The sequence below is a fragment of the Gekko japonicus genome, unplaced genomic scaffold (assembly GCF_001447785.1).
Source record: "Gekko japonicus isolate JY-2015 unplaced genomic scaffold, Gekko_japonicus_V1.1 scaffold8, whole genome shotgun sequence".
NCBI lineage: Eukaryota > Metazoa > Chordata > Lepidosauria > Squamata > Gekkonidae > Gekko > Gekko japonicus.
In genome coordinates, this window is record NW_015167057.1 from 730,908 (window position 1) to 753,591 (window position 22,684).

Consider the following 22,684-nt stretch of genomic DNA (forward strand, 5'->3'; position numbering starts at 1 on the left):
GAATGAAACGCACCACAGAGCAAATCTCCGCTTATAAAGAAAACTGGAGATGGGGTTTTAGGGAATGGGATGAGAAGCAGCAAAAAGGAAAAAAAATGTGGGGAAAACTGAGTTCCTTGTCTTGCCAGCAGAAGGTTTATGGAGCACTAGCATTCCTCCCCCCCCCTCCCCCAGCCCAGTGGGGACACCAGAGCCTTGGAACACAGTTGACCACTTTCTGCTAGCCCCACTTGCAGAGGGCGGCACCACTGGGGTGGCAGAGGACATTCTTCCCTCTGGACTACCGTCTATGCCGCCGGAAGGAGCCAACACCCCCCCCCCCCCGCCCCCCGGGGGGGGGGGGGTGCTGACTAGGATTAGCCTGCTGCTGAGTTCCTGGGGTCTCCCTAGAGGTCTTCTTCTGCACGGCTCTCAGGGGAAAAGCAGGTCATTTTCACAACAGGAGAACTACACAACTTCAGATAATTTACTGGGGCACACGCACGCATGCGGGAGGGGGAATCCGGGTTTGCTGGCCCGCTCCAAACCAAGTGTCCGAGAGAGGGGCTAGTCGTCAAACTTCCCATCGCGGATGCTGTCGAAGGAGAAAGGGAGGAACTTGAACCCAGTACCGGTGTAGAACTTATTCTGGAATTCCACCCTGGGGAGACAAAAAAAAACACCCCAAGAAGTCAACAGCCATCAGTTGCAGTCTTGGCAGATGTGTCAAACGCAGTTTTAGGATTCAAGCGTGACAGACGGCCCTATCCTTTATGATTTCTATGCTCCACAGCCGCCGTGTGCCGTTTCAGACAGCCAAAACCCTGTCCAGGTTGCCCCTTTGACCCTCGGCTGCCTTTCTAAAAGACTGACGCTGCTGCAGACACAAGCAGAGAAGAACAGAGAGGGCTGTGTGAAGAAACGGCTGACAAAGTCCTGTCCCCAATGCTCTAAGGGCAGCTCTAAGCCTGTGGCCTAAATGCTTCCTTCAGGCTTGGTTACTGTGAGGTCAGGAAACCAACTTTTCCCCAAGTTCCAAAGATGGCGAGGAATCTGCTTTTCAAAAAAAGCAATTACACTTTGCAATGGGAAGAGCAGGTGGGAGTTCTGAGAGGAACGGAGCAGCCTCAGACACGTCCGCATCCCTTGAATGCTCCTTTCCCAGCAGGAACCTTTCAGGGGTTCCCATGCAGCAGTCCACAGTCCGACACACACACACGCCCTTCCAGTCCTCATCTAGACACACAGAGGGATGTGCTGGTCAGCGCGGTACGATGGATCGAAAGGTGCACTGGGGGACCCAAGGCTCAAATCCCCACTTGCCGTGTTTCAGTATTCATTATTTCAATTCTGTATACTTCGAGGATTGTACTTGGTTCTACTGAAAAACTGTAATATTATATGATTAAATACCTAGAGTTTAAAACCCCCATTTGCCATGAAGCTTGCTACCTGACCCTGGGCTCGTCAATCTTTTATCTACGTAGTTGTTGCAACGATGGAACGGGGACGAGGAAATTGTGTGTCCCATTCTGAGTTTTCTCATGGAGGGGGAGAATTTCCCCCCGAAAAGGGTTCTAGATAGATATTTGCCTTCCATCCTTCCCCTAAGAAGCTCAGGTCAGGGCACGTGGGAGCTTGTCTGGTCTGTTTTGTCATCGTGAGCCTTCGTACCTGAGCAGATTCGAACCCAGGCCTAGAATCAGAGAGTTGGAAGGGACCTCCAGGGTCATCTAGACACCTCCCCCCACACCTCACTGATCTTAGTCAAACTGTAAGACTGCATGCCGGCTCCCTTGTATAAGAGGGGGGGCCCCAAACACACCCGGCACAGGCCTTACCTCTCCGCTCCCGAGAGACCTCGGAGTTGCTGCTGCCCCAGGCAGTCTGGAAGAGATGGCACACTGGGGGGGGGGGGGGGGGGGGGGGTAGCGCACCAGAAAAAGTTGTTCCCTGTCCCCATGCACAGTCACACTCTTGGGCTGAGCTGGCTAGCACCCCCACGTCAATAACAGACACGTACATATACACACCAAAATTAAGACACACGTTCTCACAAATTGAACAGCAAAAAAAAAAAAATCAGCTTGGGACAAATGCAAGAGCTGGAACCCCACAGTCAAGAGTTGCCTGTTCTGATCTACAAGAGACCCTTCAGTCACACCAAGAAAAGCGACACGAGGTCCCTTTAAAAGATGGCCAGTGGAGCCAACCTTCTTCTTCACCTTAAGGGTGGGGCCGGGATGCTGGCAAGCTGCTCAAGCCTGCCCGTGCTCCGCATTTCCACTAATGAACTCAGAATGTGAAGCGAGCAGTGCTGGACTGCTGCCCGATCACAAACAGGCACCAAACATGGAAAGAAAAACCTCATGATTCATTGGGAAAACAAGCCTCCCGCTTCTCTCCTGGCCCTGGGGTGAGAAATATTTTCCGTCCCTTTGGCCTACCAGCTGGGGGGGGAGCGGGGGGGGCAGAGACGGAAAAGAGAGAGATTTGCGGCAGACCCATCGGGGTCAAATGTTTCAAACGCCGGGGCTCTTTGGGGACAAACATCCCTCTTGCAAGACAAAGACACGCCAGGAGAGGACCTCTGCCAGGCATCGGGGACCAAGCCAGAAGGGAGCAGCAGCCAAGTGAAGCCAAGACCACCATAGACAGCCCCACAGGTCAACAGAAACCCCTTCCCAAAAGATTGCAAAAGGTCAGACCGGCTTTCGTCAGAGGATTCCCCTCTCCAGTTTGAAGCAGCCCTGCACACATCTACCAGCCAGGCTTGGCTTGCAACCGAGACCTTGTTTTCATGGGAGGCTGTAAACCCCTGTCTGTCATGCATCCCTGCAGACTGTGGAGGGGGGGGGACTCATGTGACATCAGAGAAGCAATGTTGGGTCAGGCCAATGGCCCGTCCAGTCCAAAGCTCCTTGTCACACAGTGGTCCGAACCCAGGGGGGCCCGTCAGCAGGGCTCGAATGGCAGATATGCTCCCACTGTTGCCCCCCAAGCATCAAGAATACAGAGCATCACCTGCCCCGTGACCAAAATGCTCAATCCGTAAACAAAACTAGCAAGTCCGGGAGACCAAGAGGACAGACCCAAAGTCAGCTTCTTCTCTGCCAGGATGGATGTATTTGATCATAACCAGGGGTCATTTCCTGCAGGAGCGGAGCTCCGGCAGTAAAGAGTCCAGGGGGCGGGCACATGCAACAAGCCCCACTCCCTGCTCCCAGCAGCCCACAGTCAGAGCAAGAAGCAGCCAGGTAAGCTGCAGAGCCCCCCCCCCAGTCCAAAACAGTCCAGTGGCACCTTTAAGACCAGGTTTTATTCAGGTACAAGCTCTCCCTCCTCTGCGAGGACAGATCTGCACGTTCCCCCCCCCCATAGCTAGTGATCCAAAACAGTCCAGTGGAGCCTGTGCGGTGGGTGTTGCCTTCTGACACACTTCCGGTGACGTCAGGGTGTGTGGCATATACAAATAAGTTATGCTAATGAGTTATGCTAATGAGCTCCTGCACCTCTTTTTCTACAAAATGACCCCTGAATTCACGTGTCCCCCTCTTGCATTCGAAAGTGATGCTGCCTGTATTCCTATCCCAACATTGCAGATAGGGGTGTGTGTGAATGGGGGGGGGGTTTTCCCAAGGCCTCCTAGTGAACACATGTGGCTTGTAAAGTTTGCAAATTGTATAGTATCGCTTTAGCTATCAAGCCAATGCCCAAGATAACACAGGGTTGTTGGGGTTTTTTGGAAGGACCTTGTGCAGGCTTTACTCTTTCTGCTTTTACAGCCTCCTTTAGTTTCTGCAATTTGAGTGTGCTGCAATTCTTTTGGCACTGATCAGTTGCTAGTTTTACGAAGACGGTACAGTTTGCAGATTGCCCCTGAAGAGCTGAGGCTACTCAAACAGGGTTGCCAGGTCCCCACCACCGCCACCGCCAGCAGGGGATGGGGGGACAAGACAGGGGAGCCTGGGGAGGACAGGGACCCCAGTGGGGTACAAGGCCACAGAGTCCGCCCTCCAAGGCACCCGTTTCCTCCAAGGAAACTAATCTCTGTCGTCTAGAGCTGAGCTGCAATTCTGGGGGATCCCCTGGCCTCCCCTGGAGGATGGCACCCCTATTTAACTCAAAGCACGCTGGACCTGAGGAGCTCCTCCTGCAACTCAGTCTTTTGTCCAAACCAGAGCAGAGGTGGAGCCATTCCTCTGAAAAGTCCACATGACTCCGAATGTGGGATGCAGCAGCAGCAGCAGGGAACACAGAGACCTGCTGCTTGAAGACTGCAACCCCATCGAGTCAACGTGGCCCGCTGATGAAAGTGCAGGGCGCTCAAGGCCCGGCAGCAGAAATGCCCCTTTTCCAGAGGCCACCCGGCATGCTAACATTCTGTGCCTGTAGCCTCTTAAATACGCTAAGAAGGGGGAAATGCTAGAGAGCATGGTGGAGCGAGTGGGCAGAGGACTCAGCCTGCCTGTGGCCGCCTACGCCTGTCCCCCCACCCCCGCAAGCCTGCCCACACCCCTTGCACGGCAAACAGCCTCCCCCGCCGCCGTGAGGAATGCCAACTGTGCCGTCAGGCCGCCTCAAGCCAGGGAGCACCAAGTTGAGGTCACAGGCTGGGAACAGCTGTGTGCTCTTTGATCTTCTCCCCAACCGTTTCACCAGGTGGCGGGGGGGGGGAGGCGCTTCCCTATATTAGGCACCGAACTGATTGCCCCGGAAGGGAAGAGCCAGGACGTCCCAAGCCCCGTGCCTGCGGCAACAGGCATCCAAAGGCAGGTAAGAAATTCCCCAGCCCCCAGCTGGGGGGGGGGGGCTTCTCGTCTCTTCTTCATTCCCCTCCAGCGAACAACTTGTGGCCCGGCCCAAGAACATTTGTGAATTGCCGGCCAGCGATCCAGGGAACATGATGTCTGGAAACACGACCCGGCACATGCAATGCCCCCCCCCCCCAAGTGGCAGGGAGCTGCCAGGCAAGGCTCAGTTTGCTGCTTAGCACAGCGAGAGATGACGGGGGCCAGTCAACTGGCGAGGACAGAGCCTCTAGCCCACTCCCCCTTTCCAGTTTGGTGTAGTGGTTAAACGCGTGGACTCTGATCCGGGAGAATGGGGTTTGATTCCCCACTCCTCCACGTGCAGCTGCTGGATGACCTCGGGCAAGCCATGGTTCTGTCAGAGCTGTTCTCTCAAGGACGGTTCTTGAAAGAGCTCTCTCAGCCCCACCCACCTCACAGGGTGTCCTGTTGTGGGGAGGGGGAGGGGAAGGGAAAGGAGTTTGTAAGCCACTCTGAGACTCTGAGTGAAGGGCGGGGTATAAATACCATCTCTTCTTCTTCTTTCAAGAACAACCGAAAAGAAAAGGGCTGAAGAACAGCAAGGGAGCCAATGTGGTCAGTGAAAAATCAAATAAAATAAACTGGATGGATGGGAAGTCGGGGGGGGGGGCAGCCCCAGGATGCCCCACTGTCAGCTACAGGCCTGTTAGTGAGTCATACTAGGAACTGGGAGGCCCAGGTCCAAATCCCTGCTCTCCCCTGAAGCTTGTTGGGTGTCCCTGGAACAGATTCCATGCTCTCAGCCTTGCCTACCTCACAGGATAAAAATAAGCAACTTGAGGTCCCCACTGGGGGGAGGAGGAGGAGAGATTGGATTTATGCCCCACCCTTCACTACCGAAAGGAGTCTCAGAGTGGTTTACAATCTCCTTTCCCCTCCCCTCCCCACAACAGACACCCTGTGAGGTAGGTGGGGCTGAGAGAGCTCTTTCCAGGACTGATCTTCAGAGAACAGCTCTGAGAGAACTTGTGACTGACCCAAGGCCACACCAGCAGCTGCATGTGGAGGAGTGGGGAATCAAGCCCGGTTCTGGAGAGCCAGTTTGGTGTAGTAGTTAAGTGCGCGGACTCTAATCTGGGATTCCCCACTCCTCCACTTGCACCTGGCTTGGGCAAGCCATAACTCTGGCACAGCTGTTCTTGAAAAAGAGCATTTTCTGTCAGAGCTCTCTCAGCCCCACCTACCTCACAGGGTGTCTGTTGTGGGGAGGGGAAGGGAAAGGAATTTGTAAGCCGCTCTGAGACACCTTTGGGTAGTGAAGGGCAGGGTATAAATCCAATCTCCTCTTCTTTTTCTTCTTCTCCCAGATTAGAGGCTGCGCTCCTAACCACTGTACCAAACTGGCTCTGATAGAAAACAAAGGAAGTAAATAAATAGGGTCTAATCCTACACCAGATCCACAGCACCTCCTGACAGGTTATGTTCATGAGCAAGGCGGGGAGAGGGACCATAAAGCTGTCCTGCTAAAGAGCACTCTGCACATGCTCCGCAATGACGTCCTTTCTCTGCAGACTGCAGAGGCACACAACAACCCAGTCTGCTGAAACAGCTCTGGTGCTGGGGTGCCACTAAGCTCTGAACCAAATCCATTCCTTCACCCCACATGCACAGCCCTGAGTATGCCTGGAAACAGAGGCACGCCGAACACTCCCACACTGGCACCACCTTCAGCTCCTCCTCCCGCAGGGAATGTGCAGCTCCCCACCAGCCCCTCATGACTTCCTCCTCTTTTGCCCTTTTGGCCTGGAGATTTCTGCTCTCTAGCCTCCTTGCTAGTGCATTAGGTGACCGTGGGTCTTTCTGTTCTGGACCCAAGCAGCTCTGTTGTGTCTGGCGTACCAGCTTAAGACATACAGAAGAAGAGAAGAAGGGATTGGATTTATACCCCGCCCTTCACTAGCCGAAGGAGTCTCAGAGCGGTTTACCGTCTCCTTTCCCTTCCCCTCCCCACAACAGATAACCCTGTGAGGTGGGTTGGCTGAGAGAGCTCTGAGAGAACTGCTCTTTCCAGAACAGCTCTGAAAGAACTTGTGACTGACCCAAGGTCACACCAGCAGCTGCACGTGGAGGAGTGGGGAATCAACTCTGGTTCTCCCAGATCAGAGTCCATGCTCCTAGCCACTACCCCAAACTGCCCAGCACTATTCCACCTGAGGAGGAACAGAGGAAGCTTCGCCCTCCTCACTGTCTTTCCAGCTCCAGGTACGCAACTCCTTTCAGAAGTGTTTCCGTCCCCTCTCTCCTGTGGCACAAAATTCACCCGGGCAGCCCCTGAGTCCCTCCTCGCTTTAAGCCCAATGCCCAAAGTGCCCCTGGAGCAGTTAAGGAGGCGGAGGATGAGCAGCCAGCAGCATTAGCTGTGCAATATGCACTCGGCTCCTATGCAGCCGTGGCTGTAATGAAACCCAGGCTTCGCTGCAGAAATCATTTTTCGGCCAAGGCAACCATCTGCCCGGAATGTGCCGTTGCCTGAAAAATAAGCAGTGATGAGATAAACTGCTCCCACCTGGGAGTGGCGGAGGGAGTGAGGAAGACTGAAAGAATCTCTTTTTTCTAGCAATTCAGAGAAACTCAATTCACGCCTCCGTGCGGGGAAGGTGGAAGCACCCGCACAGGTTTTGCATTCCTGAGGAAGGCGGGTCCCTTTATTCCCAGAAGGCCCTGGAATCAACCCTGGAGATCTCCCGCTCAGAAGGACCCTGGTTGCAGGGCCAGAAAAAGTCTACCTGAACCCTTGGAGAATTGTCCTAGGACTAGGCTGAGTGGTCTGATGACCTGCAGAAGGAAGCTCCTTAATCTGGAGGCTAGCCAAATCCATCAGCCTCTACCTCAGGCCCCTCAGAATATCCGTATCTCACTGCCTTGCAAATGGAGAGGAGAAATAAGGTGAAAGAAGTTTCTTCTCCAGGAACCTGGTGGGGCTATGGTGAGGCATTTTGTGGCCCCACCCCCTCAAATGTTAAGCACGCCCTGCAACAGCTGCTGCCCCTCTCCTCCCTCACCCCTCCTCCCCTCCTGTGACATTGAAAGGGCCCTCCAGCTGATTGGCGGGAGCACGTGGCCCGCTGATCAGCTGGAGGGCCCTTTAAATCTTGCAGCCGCCCCTTCCCTTCCCTCCTCCAAGATTTAAAGGGCTCTCCAGCTGATCAGCAGGCCCTTTAAATCTTGCAAGAGGTCAGGGAGAGGGGCGGCTGCCGGCTGCACACCTTCCCTGAACTCCAAGTGGTGATTTCGTTGCATGGAGTTCAGGCATGGGCAGCCCCCACTTGGAAAACACCATTTAAATTGCCACTTGGACTTGGAGTTCGGGGAAGGCATGCCACTCCCCCATCCCCCCCCCGCTGACCCACAAAATCTCCCCATGCCCCACCAACTCAAAATTTCTGGCTACAGGGCTGCGAGGAACGACATTTCATTAATTTCATCTGGAGGGACCCAAATTCCTTTCCCTCAGACATATTTTCTTTCTGCCTTAAAAAGATCAGAACAATAAAAAAAACTTTCAAAAATTTCCTAACCGAGCTTTAACTCCAATGGAGTGGAAACCTCCCCAAAAAACTTTCATTCTGGCAGCTGGGGACTGGGGTGTGTGTGTGTGTGTTCTTCCTTCGGTTGCTTCTGAATCTAATCGCCTCTTCTGTGCACATTGTGAAACTTTCACTTGGACCTACTTGGCCTGCTCAGATGACAGACTGGTGTAACACAGAGAGAACTGCCCTTCTCTTTCTCCCCAATTACGCCCCCCAATTCCAGTTCACTGACGGCTTTTGAAACCTCTGAATTCTCTCTCGGGCCATTCCCACCCCCCCACCCCTGGCAAAGACCATCAGAGCTGCTCCTGCAACACCCCCCCCTTCTGGGGGTGACCCCTGCCCTCGACTCGCATGACTCATGGGGGTTCCTATCTCCAGACACAGCTGGCCCTCCTGGAAGCTCTCCTGTTTTCCCCTGGCTCCCAGAAGAAAGGGCCAGGCGAGGAATGCAACCCCCCCTGCCTGGAGTGTAAGATCGAGATAATGGCTGATGTCATGGCTGGGGGTGGGGTGGGGGGGATGCAGCTGCTATTGTTCTGCTGTGCTGGGCTTTCCTGACAAGGAACTGTGCCCAGCCAGCCACTGGGAGTCAAGCAGGGCAGAGGCTGTGACTGTCAGAGCAGGCCGTGGGACTGGAGGCCTGGATTAGAAGAAACACTGAAGGGAACGTAGGTCTGCCGTGTCTAGAAAATCCAAATATACAAATTCCACCAGTAGAAAACACCACCAAAGATTGCCAGAATAATATATTAAACAATTATAAAGTTGGTGGTGTCACAACAACAACATTAATGCATACTGTAGTCTGTAACTATAATAAGGCATAAAATGCAATATTTCCTTCTTTGAAGGTATAAGGCATAAACCTGTGATTTGCTTCTTACACTGTGAACCTTGTGGTCTGTTGAAACTGCTGAAATCCAGCCGACAAACTGAAGAAGTCAAAGGAAACACATCTTTCAAGTATCTAGAATGGGCGTCTTTGGAAAGGCTGTTTGGAGAATGTTATGACTCTGTGGGCGCCTCCTATCAAGGTACACTGACTACGTGGACTTCATGTCTTACCTTCAAAGGAGGAAATGTTGTATCTTATGCCTTATTATAGTTACAGTATGCATTAATGTTGTTGTTTTGACACCACCAACTTTATAATTGTTTAATATATTATTTTGGCAATCTTTGATGGTGTTTTCTACTAGTGGAATTTGTATATTTGGGACTCCTGTGACACTAGTCTTTTTCCCTTGTTTGGATTTACTGCGTGTCTAGAAAACAGCTGCAGTACATAAAAATGGTTTAGAGATAAAACCGGACTGATGATTAATTCATTCTTCCTGCTTCTATATCAAAACAATCAAGGTGTTGAAGCACCTTTTCCTATAAGAGGAGGTTAAAGGGTTTAGGGACAGGATGTACCATAAGGAGTTATGGAACTGAACAATGTGTAGATGCAGATATTTCTCTCTCGCATAATACTGGAAACTCAGGATCTCCTCATGAAGCGGACTGCCAGCCGGCTCAGGACAGAAGGAAGCCCTTCTGACAACGTATCATTTGCCTTGAGGAACTCACTGCTGCAAGACGCAACAATAGTCAAGATTTTTAGCTTTGAATGAAGGAATGGATGAAATAACAGACTGTAAATGGCTATTAGCTAAGAGCACTTCCAAGTTGACATGAAGGTTCTCCAAATTGTCTCAGGATTAGTTGAGCTGAGCTTCCTCTCTACGGGCTGAACGCACTCGCCCATCTTGGAGCTAAATCACCATGATCGACAAATGGCAGCACTGCTAGCCTCAGATCCCAAACCACTGCAAATCGATCTCATGCACTAGCACTGGAATGGAGACTGGGAGACCTATCCTGAGAAGGTGAAAAATACACCAGGCACAAACTCTCTGAATAAGCTCCCAGAAATTGAACTGAACCTTTGAAAGGGGGGGGGGGATCAAAGAAACAAACAGAACGGAAATACGGAACCTTACTAGATAGATTCATGGAGAAGAGGTCTATCAGTGATTAGTAGCCATGGTGACTTAAGAGAACCTCCACATTCCAAGGCAGTCAATCTCTGAATCCCAATGCTGGGAGGCAACATCAAGGGCAGGCCTCGGCCTCCATGCCCTGTTGTTGGCCCTCCAGAGGAACTGGTTGGCCACTGTGTGAGACAGGATGCTGGACTAAGTGGACCACTGGTCTGACCCAGCAGAGCTCTTCTTATATTCTCATCAAGGACGGTCTCAGCCTCTATGCCCTGTTGCTGGCCTTCCAGAGGAACTGGTTGGCCACTGTGTGAGACAGGATGCTAGACTAGATGGACCATTGGTCTGACCCAGCAGGGCTCTTCCTATGTTCTCATTAAGGAAGGCCTCAGCCTCTACACTCTGTTGTTGGATCTCCAGAGGAAATGGGTGGCCCCTGTGTGAGACAGGATGCTGGACTAGATGGACCACTGGTCTGATCCAGCAGGGCTCTTCTTATGTGCTCATCAAGGAAGGCCTCAGTCTCTATGCCCTGTCCTCGGCCCTCCAGAGGAACTGGTTGGCCACTGTGTGAAAGAGGGTGCTAGACTAGATAGAGCACTGGTCTGATCCAGCAGGGCTCTTCTTATGTCCCTGAAGATTATAGGAAGCTGGTTTGCAGCTTTGGGGCTTCGTGGCCCATTGATCTGAGACAGAAGCCTCTGGCTACCAGAGATCCTTTTTAAAACCAGCAGTGCCAGGGATTCAGCTTGGGCCCTTCTGCATGCAAAGCCTAGACTTGGCTGCAAAGCTACGCGTTCTCTCCCTTTGTTGGTGCAAGAAACTCAGAAGTCTCCTAAGCCGCAACTCACCAGTGCAAGCGGAGGGCGTGGAGGAAAGCAGAGAGGCCCTCCATGATCAGCAAGATGGCCACCGTCAGGGTGGAAAAAGCTGCAAAGACGAAGAACAAGGCCAGCCCTCCGCCCCAGCTCCTGATGCTGAGCCCCATGTGGATCACCATGGTCCAGAGGACTTCCGAGAGCTCTGCGGAGAGAAAGGCAAGAGTGTGAGCCACGCGGATCAGCACAGGTCAACTCTGGAGAAAAAAGGACGCTCTCACACGGCCCCTTTGCTGGCAGTGCTGCCTGCTGAGAGAGAATATGTGCGCACAAACAGGATAGATGACACATAAGCAAACCCCCACTGCCCCAAAAGGAATCATGCTCCCAAATCACACCCCAGCTGCTTGTCTGCTCCAAATACATTTAGTGGGTATTTTGCACTCTTTGACTTAATTGCCACTGTCAGTTTAAAAACCGCCCCATGCTTCCTCATCTAGAGTTCAAGAGATCTTGACAAGGAATAGAGTGGAGAGGAGAAAGATGCCAGGTGTCTCCAGAGATTATGCAACAATTTGAACTTAACCTCTGAATCCCAGAGCCAGGAGGCGACATCAGGGGAAGACCTCAGCCTTAGGGGTGTGCACAAAAATAAACCATATTTTTTGGGTTTGGGTATATTGGACCCAAAAAATATCAGAATTTCCCAATATTCCCGAATTCCAATATTGGTATGGTATTGAGATTTGGGAAATATTCGAGATTGCCAAAAAAAGTTTGGTTCCGAAATCCCCTATAGGGACCATTATAGTCAATGGTCCCCATAGGCTATAATGGAGAATTGATCCAGGGGTACCTGGGGCTCCATTTTTTTATATAGAGGCACCAAATTTGCAGCATAGCTGCTGGTGCCTCTCCTCAAAATAATCCCCCAGGTTTCAAAAGATTGGACCAGGGGGTCCAATTCTATGGGCCCCAGAAGAAGGTGCCCCCATCCTCCATTGTTTCTAATGGAGGGAGGCATTTAAGAGGGTGCGGTCTTTCTAAATGCTTTCTCCAAGCCGCACATTCAATGAACGCCGAAGGCATTTAAAAGGACTGAGAGCCCTTTAAATGCCCTGTAACTGCAGCTATCCAACGGCCCTGGAAAATCCCAAATATTTTTGGGATTTTTCGAGGCAGTCATTTTGGGATAGCCGAATCACTAGTGTCGTCAGTGATGGGCTGAGAAAATACCTGATAAATAGTGAGAAGGTATTTACTGGGGGAGGGGGTTGGCTCAGTTTATACTGAGTGCACACCCCTACTCGGCCTCTATAACCTGTTAGTGGCCCTGCGGAGGAACTGGTTGGTCACAGGATGCTGGACTCAATGGACCACTAGCCTGATCCAGCAGGGCTCTTCTGACGTTCTTACCAGGAGAAGGCCTCTATGCCCTGTTGTTGGCTATCCAGAGGAACTGGTTGGACGCTGTGTGAGACAGAAGGCTGGACTAGATGGACCACTGGCCTGATCCAGCAGGGCTCTTCTAATGTTCTTACTGGAGAAGGCCTTGGTCTCTTTGTCCTGTTGTTGGCCTTCCAGAGGAACTGGTTGGCTACAGTGTGAGACCAGATGCTGGACTAGATAAAACACTGTTCTAATCCAGCAGGGCTCTTCTATGTTAGCCCTGAGGGTGTTAAGAGGCAATTATGCAGACAGGATTCTTCGGACTGCACTGAGTAAAAAGCAGCTTATGACAACTGCTGCACTGCACCCCACCCCACCCCTAGACATTCCTGTTCCCATCGCTGGGATCCAGACAGTTGGCTACAGAGCAAACCACTTACGTGCATGAGCCAGGCTGAGCGCCCAGAGGCGTAGGTACGAGGCTGTGTTGGAGATGCATCCCAGGCAGTATTCAATGGTGTGGATGGCCTGGTGGACAACCGTGTCCCCAAAGTCAAACTGCAGGAGGAAATGAAGCCAGTTCTAAGTGACAGGCAAAGCATGGAGCAATGGCTGGAGAGCCAAGAAAGCAGGGAACAAGAAAAACAGCAGCAGAAATGGCAGCAGCAGCAGGTAATTCTACTGCAAAGCTAAAGCTCCTAGCAGGCACTGCAACTTGATTATCTCTTCCTTTGGCCCCCTGGTCTCAGGTGGAGTGCTTGACAAACACAGCTCTACACTGCAGGGCACCTGGTTCTATTAACACACACACAGGAAAGAAAAAACCTGGAATATCTGCAGTCCTGCAATTCTGGCACCAAACTGAAAGCTGCAATTTGGGTGGCCCAGCAAGAGCCATGCTACCCCCCACATCTCTGTGGAGCAAGTCTTATTTACCCATCACCCAAAAAAGCCCCGGAAGTGTCAAACGGCATGCAAGGAGTCTTGTTCCCAGATACCAGGCTGCTCTAACAGGAAGCAAAACCCTCTGAATACAGGCAGGCAATGCTCACAGTCCTTGAGTTCCTAGAGTGACCCAGCAGGAAAAATGGCAGCCCGGGACGCTTTCTTGCTTGTTAGCCTCTCTGCTGCCATTTGCTCAAGTTCAGTCTCCCCCACAAAAATCCCATCAGGTAAGGCTGGCCTGAAGGAAGTGACAGAAAGGGCTACAGGGAAGAGGCGATGGAGGAAGAAGGGGAGGAATAAAACAAATTTAAGATCTGCAAGAGGCGTTGTTGCCAAGGATGCCCTCTTAGCATCTGATCTGTTCAGCCTCCAGCAGGGTAAGCCTTAGGGTGCGGCCAGACGGCGTGCTGAGAGCAGGTTAAACTGCTCCGGTTCTGACCGGATTATATTTGATCTGGATAATCCCGATCACACTTACCTCCCTTATCCTGCCTCACTGCGTAGTCATGTCGCTCCCCGGCGTCTACACTACCGACGCACGGGAGCGTCCGTTGGCGGGTTTTTAAACTTTTTCTCAGTTTTTGCATGCACATAGGCGATCATCCATAGAATGGGGGGGGGGACTACCATGGCGCATGCACAGAACCACCAGAGCGAATTACTCCAACCCCTCCAACAAAACACTTCCCCTTAAAAGATCCCAAACTCATCTAAATGTTAAAACAAGTGACCGTTTAAATGTCGGTTTTCTAAATGTGGTGGCGGAGCTTGGCCTATGCGCGCACCGCCAACATATTTTTAAAAATGGCGGGCAAAAAGCGGAAGCCTCGGGCAGCTTTCGAGCGGGGAGGGGGTTTAAACTGGAAGTGGCTCGACACCGGAGGAGCGATCACACAGGGGGGGGGATGCGGCTTTAAATGGGAGAACTGAGAAAACACCACTTTGGGACCTGGTAACAAAATACTCCGGGTTTAAAGCTGTTTTGAGCCGGAAACCAATGTCTGGGGACGGGAGACAGATGTTGACTGTGTGATCGTGCATATAAAATCCGTTGCTGAAACGTGATGACACCAGATCAAACAGCATGTCTGAATGCACCCTTAGGCTACTTACTTGGGAATAAGGCCCAATGAGCAGACTCAAGTAGGATTCTGAGTAGACCTGCTCAGGATGGCTATGTGAGACTGTGGAGCCTCATAACTATACGGGCTGGAAACCTTTTTATTAGGAGCAAAATGTGTACAGCAAATGTTGGCCAGTCCTAAACATTCCCCCCCCCCACCTCCCCCCAAAACTGCCAAGATTAAAAAAGGGAAGGGAGAGCCAAGAGCTGTTCATACTCCTCTCCGGCATCTAATGCATTAAACATTTCAGACCAGCAAAGTCAAACTATCTGTCAAAACCCAGGCCTCTTGTTTCCCAGCTGCATAAAGAATTCCCCCCCCCCAAAAAAAGGCTGCTTTAATGAACAGTATACACTGAGCAAGCAACAAAGTTACTCGTGCTCTGGAATATACACACTCTGCATTTTTTAAAAAAGGAATCAAGCTAGCTCAAACTCCCCCCCCCTTTTTTTTGCAGAATTTGTTCTGCAGTTTCTTTACATAACAGATTCCAAGTCTTTGGGAAAAGGCAAAAAAAGCAAAGGAAGGCACCGATGCCCCATTCATGAACGACAGAAAACCCGCTCCAGCCACCTCTCCTGCTTTGGAGATCACAGCAGGTCTCAGGTATGCTCTCTTAGCCCTGAGGGCTAGAAACTTCCTTTTAAAAAACCTTGAAAGCAGAGAATCTCTGGATGTTTGGTTCAATGCCCCCCAAAACACACACATTCTGCACTTTGTATCTCATAATTTTGCAGAACTGCAGAGAAAAAGGAAGTCCAGAATGTGGTGCTGGGGAAGTACAGAAGAACAGAACCCAGCACAGCCAGCAAGCAACAGGAAACCCAGTGTGAGATTTTTGCCCTTCAGCTTCAACATTAGGCTGTCGGCAGCCGCCGCCATTACGTACACCCACACTGAGAGATTCTGAGTTATCTGCTGCCCACCCAGATAGTTCTCATACTGCTGCGGTTTGGCACAGTGGCTGAAGGAACAAGGCCCCAGACGTATCTTAAACCAAGACAACGGGGGCTTTTCCAGCTTTGCTTTGCCCCATGCTATGAAGCTTCTGGGCCCACGGGACATCATAAAGAAGACCAAAAGAAGCTAAAGCTGTACACAGCCTGCATTCAATTGAAAGCAGCTTTTGCTCACGATTCTCTATGAATGCAGAACTGCATCGCTCTGCCCCCATGGCAACTCTACAACAAAAGCTGTGTACACACTTCATTGGAAAGCCACAGGTCAAGCCTATATTGGAAATACAAGAAAAAGGAGAGATTGGATTTACACCCCGCCCTTCACTACCCAAGGGAGTCTCAGAGCGGCTTACAATCCATTTCCCTCCCCACAACAGACACCCTCTGAGGGAGGTAGGGCTGAGAGAGCTCTGACAGAAATGGTTCTTTTTCAAGAACAGCTCTTATCAGAACTATGGCTTGCCCAAGGTCATCCAGCAGGTGCAAGTGGAGGAGTGGGGAATCAAACCCGGTTCTCCAGGATTAGAGTCTGTGCACGTGACCACTACACCAAACCAATGAGAACTGTGCTGGAATCGCTTCCACCCAGGCCCATAGCTAGCTGGGGGCGGGGAGGGGGCTATGCCCCCCACAGATGTGCCCAGCACCATCCAGGAGAATGCCAGACACCCCCCCCCCCGGTGCGGGTGGGGTCCCTCAGTTTCAGGTGTGGAGCAGGCAGGCAGCAGGGGTTCCCAATAGTATTATCTCACCACCGATCTCTCTGCAAGGTGAATAGAGAATGGCCCGCCCCGGCATTTCACTGCGCCTGCGCCTGCCCAGCCCAGCCACCCCAGGTCATGCACAGAGATTGGCAGCAAGATAATACTATTGGGAGCCACCGCCACCTGCCTGCCCCACGCCAGACAAGGCCGGGCTTTTCCTTCACTGGCTGGGGAGGCCAGGCTGGCCGTGTGCTCGGGCAGGGGGAGGACCAAGCACAGCTTGGGACTGAGGCTGTGTGCTCTGCACGTGCTCAGAGGAGTCAGGGCTGCCAAGCGGAGCTGGATCAGTAGTCAGGTGGTGATGGCAGCGCCACTTCTCTCCTTCCTTGGCTCCCGGCTGGACTCACTGCAATGACCCTGCCCAAAATGTGCCTCCACCCATTTTAGGATACGGCACCCCTGTAACAACTGCTAGGCATGTCTCTCGGTTTCCTCTAGGGAACTTAGCTGCAGGTACATTCCAAGGGGCTGGAGGCAGGGGGCATAGTGGCTGGGAACATCCTTGCTGACGCTGGATAGGTCTGGACTCCGGGCCCACTCCGTCGGCAACCACCGCCTCGATACCCATCCTCCTCACAGCCTGCTATTAAGTGGCTGTGCAGTGCAGTGGATCTAGGGTTGCCACCCCTCCCCCCCGGTTTGGCAGGGGTCCCCCACTTTTGGGGGACTTCTACCCACCGGTGGCCAGCTGGCTGCCGGGGGAAGCCCTGCCCCCAAGCCCCAACACCCGCCGCCACCCCTCTCCCTTCTCTCTTGAGAGAGAGGAGGGACAGGGGTGACTGCGGGCCAGCCGATCAGGCGCGCGGAAACGCCGGCTCCCTGCAGTTAAAGGGGCCTGATCTTCACGCGTGCCCAATCTTCACGGAGGCCAGGCGCGCGGGGAAATGCCAGCTCCCCTGTCGGGCGGGGGACGGGACATCCCCAACGTGATATCATCACGTCGTGGATGCCCCTCCCCCTCCAGGAACGCCCCCCAAAGTCCTCCGCTGGGGGTGAAGATAGGACTTTACAACCCTAAGTGGATCACTTGCCACTCTTCTCTTGGCACGGGCATTAAAGATGGAGGACCTATTTTTAGTTTCTGCTATCATCTGCCACCAGGAAGGCGGCTTCTGAAAACGAAAGCCAAGCAGGACACCAGACTGCTGAAGAGCAGACAATGCTTCTTCCAAGTGCTGGTGGGCAAAGGTGGCAGAGGGCACCGTCTGCCAATAGCGTCCCTTGCTCAGAGTCGCTTTCAGGTACTGAACAGGGGACATTCCCGTCCCCTCTGACCGGATGGCTAGCAAAGGAAGGCCTGGCTGACCCACATGGGAGCATGAGAGAGAAAAAATGGGGCTGGATAGATTGCTTCTCTGCTCCTCTCTATTAAAAAAGAAACCCTAGAAAACTAACACTGCAGAGAGAAGAAAGCACTGACACCTCTCTAGCTGTGATGGATCTTTCTACATTAGGAAAACTCCCTGCAGAGAGAGCACATTGCAAAATACAACCCTCCATGTTCCTCCACCTGCAGCTCATTCCGCCACTGCACTCCCCATGACTGTTCTGTATGGCTAAACTGGCATCCACCTCTCCTGCCCCAAGTCCTCATCTCCTGACTTGGCCCGTGTTCTTCTCATTCACCCGTGTCTACGTTTCCTCAGGAATAGATCCAGGTGGGCAGCCGTGTTGGTCTGAAGCGGCAGAACAAAGTTTGAGTCCAGGGGCACCCATAAGACCAACGAAGTTTAATTCAAGGTACAAGCTTCCGTGTGCATGCACACTTCCTCAGATACAATGAAATGGAACTAGTGCAACGAAAGCTCATACCTTGAATAAAACTGTGTTGGTCTTAAAGGAGCCACGGGACTCAAACTTTCCTCAGAAACGTCATTTAAAGATGAGTTGGTTGGGTTAAAGCCAATGTCTGCCTCAGCTACCTCTCTTTGGGAACTCCCTCCCTATGTGAAAAGGAAGAAGAAGAAGAGATTGGATTAATACCCCACCCTTCACTACCCAAAGAAGTCTCAGAGAGGCTTACAATCTCCTTTCCCTTCCCCTCCCCACAAGACACCCTGTGAGGCAGGTGGGGCTGAGAGAGCTCTGACAGAAACTGCTCTCGAGAGAACAGCTCTGAAAGAACATGGTAACTGACCCAAGGCCACACCAGCAGCTGCATGTGGAGGAGTGGGGAACCAAACCTGGTTCTCCTAGATTAGAGTCCGTGCTCCTAACCACTACACCAAAATTTCCTCCACTTGGTTGTAGCAAACTGGACTCTAAGGACTTGCACCTCCCGAACCTCTCTAGATCTAGACAAAGCCCTCTGCTATTTAACATTTAAAGAGAAACACTGCGAAAGATGAACAGCCGAGACGCAAATCCTTGCTAGCAGACCCCTGAATGGAAGTGCCCAGTTTCATTGCCAAGCACTGGAGGGGTACTGGCTTATTTGGCCAAATCTACCGCTTGCTTAAAGCAAGACATTTAATAATATGACCCAAATTAAGAATCTGTCTCGCTGAATCACAAATGGGTCAGCTATGGGTCAGGGCGGGGGGGGGGAGAGGAGCGGTGCTTTCCCAATCACGCATTTTCAAAGAGCAGGCGGCCCACTTGAGAAATTAAGGCCTTCTACTCACATTACCAGGTCTGAAAGATGACTTTACAGGGAGGCAGCCATAAGGACAGGACACAGACTATAGACCAATGTTTGCCCAAGTCTCCACAGCAAAGTGGAAGAAGCAAAAAAAAAGAGAGACCAACTAAATCTGGCCTGCAGATCCTTGGCTAAATTCCCTTCCTAGATTCTCTCTTACTGCTGTGGGATTCTTCTATGGCCACAGATAACACCCACCAAGGGAAGACCATCAACAATTATATATATATGATCAAAAAAACAGGTTGCTTACCAGTAACTGGTGTTCTTCAAGTGGTCATCTGTGCATTCACACCAATGGGATCTAGTGCGCACACGCTGGATCGATCGGTGCTGTAGCAAGCTCTTTTAACGGATTTTCACGCCCAGTCCCTCGGGCATGCGCAGGAACCCCACCGCGCATGCCCAGAGGGGTGGGCGCAGACATCCTGCCAGTTCCTACAAACCGCCGCAAATCAACCCCTATTCAAAAATGTAGAAGCTGACAGCAGCGGGGAAGGAGGGCGGGTGGTGTGAATGCACAGATGACCACTCGAAGATCACCAGTTACCGGTAAGCAACCTGCTTTTCTTCGTTGTGGTCTCTGCGCTTCACACCAATGGGAGATTAGCGAGCAGTAGCCTACCTGGAGGAGGGTGCTGGCAGGTCTTTTACTGCATAGCCGAGGACAGAATGTGACGTCCCAAGTTGTTACTGGTGTTTGTACGGACGTCTAGGGGGTAGTGCCTGATGAAGGTGTTAGGCATGGCCCATGTAGTGGCTTTGCAAATGTCTTGCAGTGGTACTCCCTGGAGGAAGGCAGTGGAAGTCATGACAGCCCTGGTAGAATGAGCCCTGATAGGGCCAGGTAATGGCTGTTTGGCGAGTAGGTAACATAGATGGATTAGCCCTACAATCCACTTTGACAGGCGCTGGGCCGTGATGCGAGTGCCCAGGCGTGGTGAAGCATACGAGATGAATAGTTGTGATTCTCATCTATTTGGGCGCGTTCTGGTGAGATAGAACAGGAGAGCCCGCTTCACGTCCAAGGTGTGGAGTAGTTTGTCTTCCGCTGATGTTGGATTTGGGAAGAAGTCAGGGAGGAAGACCTCCGCCTGCAGGTGGAACTCTGACACTACCTTCGGCAGGAAGGAGATGTCCGGGACTAGGCGGACTCCGTCTGGCAGAAAGGACAGGTAAGGTGTATCATGTCGGAAAGCCAATATTTCTCCCACTCGCCTGGCCGAGTTAATGGCAATTAAAAAGGCCGTTTTCCACGCTAGGAGTTTGAGTTCGCATGTTGTGAGTGGTTCGAAGGGCTTCCTCGTGAGCTGGTGTAGAACTAGAGGAAGGTCCCATGGAATGACTGGAGTTTTGACAGAAGGGTAAAGGTGAAGCAAACCTTTTAAAAAACGTTTGGAAATTGGATGTGCAAACAGAGTACATCCGTCAATTGGAACATGAAAAGCCGACAGAGCAGCTAAGTAAACTCTTAACGAAGAGTGAGAAAGTCCCGTCAGCAAGGAGAGAAGGAAACGGAAAACTCTTTCGAGGCCAGCTGAGGTGGCTCGAGGGGCGTCATCACCCAGAAAAGAACTGAATCTTCTCCATTTATAGTGAAGTATTGGGAGTAAAATCCCGTCCCTTGGAGATGTGGTGGTACACTTTCGATGGCTCCCTTCTGCAGAAGGACGGACACCTCCTCGAGAAGAGGTGGGGAAGGGGGCATGGAGATGACGACCGGAGTGTTGGGGTTCTGGTGGAACTGAATTTTGTAACCTCGGGTCAAGATGGACAGGACCCACTCGTCTGAGGTGATGAGATGCCAGGCATGGATAAACGGAAAGAGACGGGTATGAGCTGACTCGGCGCCAGGAAGTTAAAACCCCTGCTCTTGGAGGGCTTGGGCTGTTTGGTGCGGGAAGCTTGTTGTCCGGAACTGAACTTTGGCTTTTGGTAGGCCTCCCGAAGATATTCTCGGTCTCCATCTTGTGTCTGGAGACTGATGAGTTGGGGTACGTCTCTGCAAGGACCTTGACCAGGTGCAGGGACGGTATTGTTGCCTCACAGAGGATGAGACTCCTAGCGCTCGAGACGCCTTAATGCCCTTATCCAACTCTTGTAGAGTAGAGTCAGTTGCTGCATTGAAAAGCCCCAGGCCATCAAAGGGGAGGTCTTCCACATAAGACCTGGTATCTAATGGGAGATTAGTGTTGCAAAGCCAGGAATGTCTTCTGAGAGCTATTGCAGAGGCCATGGTTCTTGAAGATGCCTCGAGGACATGTCTGGTAGTGTTGAGCTGTTGTTTTGCCAACACCATGCCTTCCTTTTGTATGAGTCTGGCTTCCTGAAGTTTATCGTCTGGGAGATGGCTGAGAAGCTCTGTGTACCGTTCCCAGAGATTATATTGATACCGGTTCATACAGGCCAGGTAGTTAGTGGCCTTGACTCCCAATGCCCCTGTGGAATAGAAGTGCCTGCCGAATACATCTAATTTTTTACCTTCCTTATCAGAAGGTGTTGAATGCATTTTCTTGGATTTGGAGGAAGATGTTATAACCATGGAGTTTGGCTGAGCGTGTGAGAATAGAAACTCAGCCTCTGACTCTTGGACCCTGTACATGTGGTCCAGTTTTCTTGTGGAAACAGGAGTGGATGAAGGTTTGAGCCATGGAGACTTTGCTGCCCGTAAAAGAACTGAGGACATAGGCAATGCCAAGGTGGAAGATGTATCCAGCTGAACTATATCGTAAACCGAATCCGTTGCTTGCGGATGTTGTTGGATGACAGAGAGGCCTAAAGAGTGGGCCATTCTTTTTACTAGATCAGTGTACGAAGTGAGGGTGTCAGATGGAGATACAGGTAAATCCTCCGCGACATCCTGATTTGGAGATGCATGGTCAGGAGAGGTGTGAGCCTCAGAAGCCTTCGTATCTGAGTCCTCCTCAATGAAATCAGAAGAATCGTGTTGTGCCGTGTGGACCAAGGTGTCTTGTTGACAGACTACGGGTTTTGTTTGGACGACAGGAACGACAGGTTTTGGAGTGACGGGAGGGTTAATAGGAAGACTTGGTTCCACGGTGTGGTGGGACGGTTCGACTACAGGAGAATGTGACAGAGATGCTGAAGGTCTCGACTTGTGAGGAGACCTCGACCTATGAACAGAGCGGGACGAACAGCGATCCCACTCAGAATAGCCTGCAGGAGTCAACCACGGCATGGATGGTGGATAAGCCCCATACAGGTACCGCAACTGTCTTTCATCCCATGCCATTGGTGGAGGGGGGGGCAGGAAGACTCTTGGGGAGCGACTTCTGGACCGTGGACATCTGGGAGACAAGGCAGTGGCGTGTCTGTGGGAGTTGTCCCTGTAGTTGCAGGTGTCGATATCGACAGATTGAGTGTGCAGACGTGGAGGGTGACGCTGCGTGTCACATAAGGTATATCAGTGCCGACGTGGATCGATGTCGGGAGCTCCTGATACAGTCGATGTCGACGATGGAGAAGGAGATGGAGAAGGCTCTGCATCCATCTGATGACTTAGGAGCTCTACCGTTTCGATGTCGGAGTAAGAAGGCTCCATTTGGTGGACAGGGGAGTCCAATACGTGGATGGCCAGTATCGGTGGAGGGACTTGGGCCTCCAATATCGATACTGCCATTGGAGCGGGAGGCACTATAGGGGCATCATCCAGTGCAGGCCCCGCTTCCTTCCCCTTCTTCGCCGCCTTAAGGGACTT

At 51.8% G+C, this 22,684-nt stretch overlaps 1 protein-coding gene across 4 annotated transcripts in view; it reads right to left on the bottom strand.

Moving 5' to 3' along the window:
* Positions 1-367: 367 nt before the first annotated feature.
* The window catches only part of ATP6V0A1 (ATPase, H+ transporting, lysosomal V0 subunit a1), a 73,047-nt gene continuing 50,730 nt past the window's right edge, over positions 368-22,684 (bottom strand). For all 4 annotated transcript variants that reach the window (XM_015412467.1, XM_015412463.1, XM_015412465.1 and 1 more), the window contains 3 exons: positions 12,974-13,091; positions 11,178-11,349; positions 368-640 (listed from right to left, as the gene is read on the bottom strand). In XM_015412467.1, coding sequence (XP_015267953.1) covers positions 547-640; positions 11,178-11,349; positions 12,974-13,091 — 384 coding nt within the window. In that variant the 3' untranslated portion in view covers positions 368-546. The remainder of the gene's footprint in view (positions 641-11,177; positions 11,350-12,973; positions 13,092-22,684) is intronic.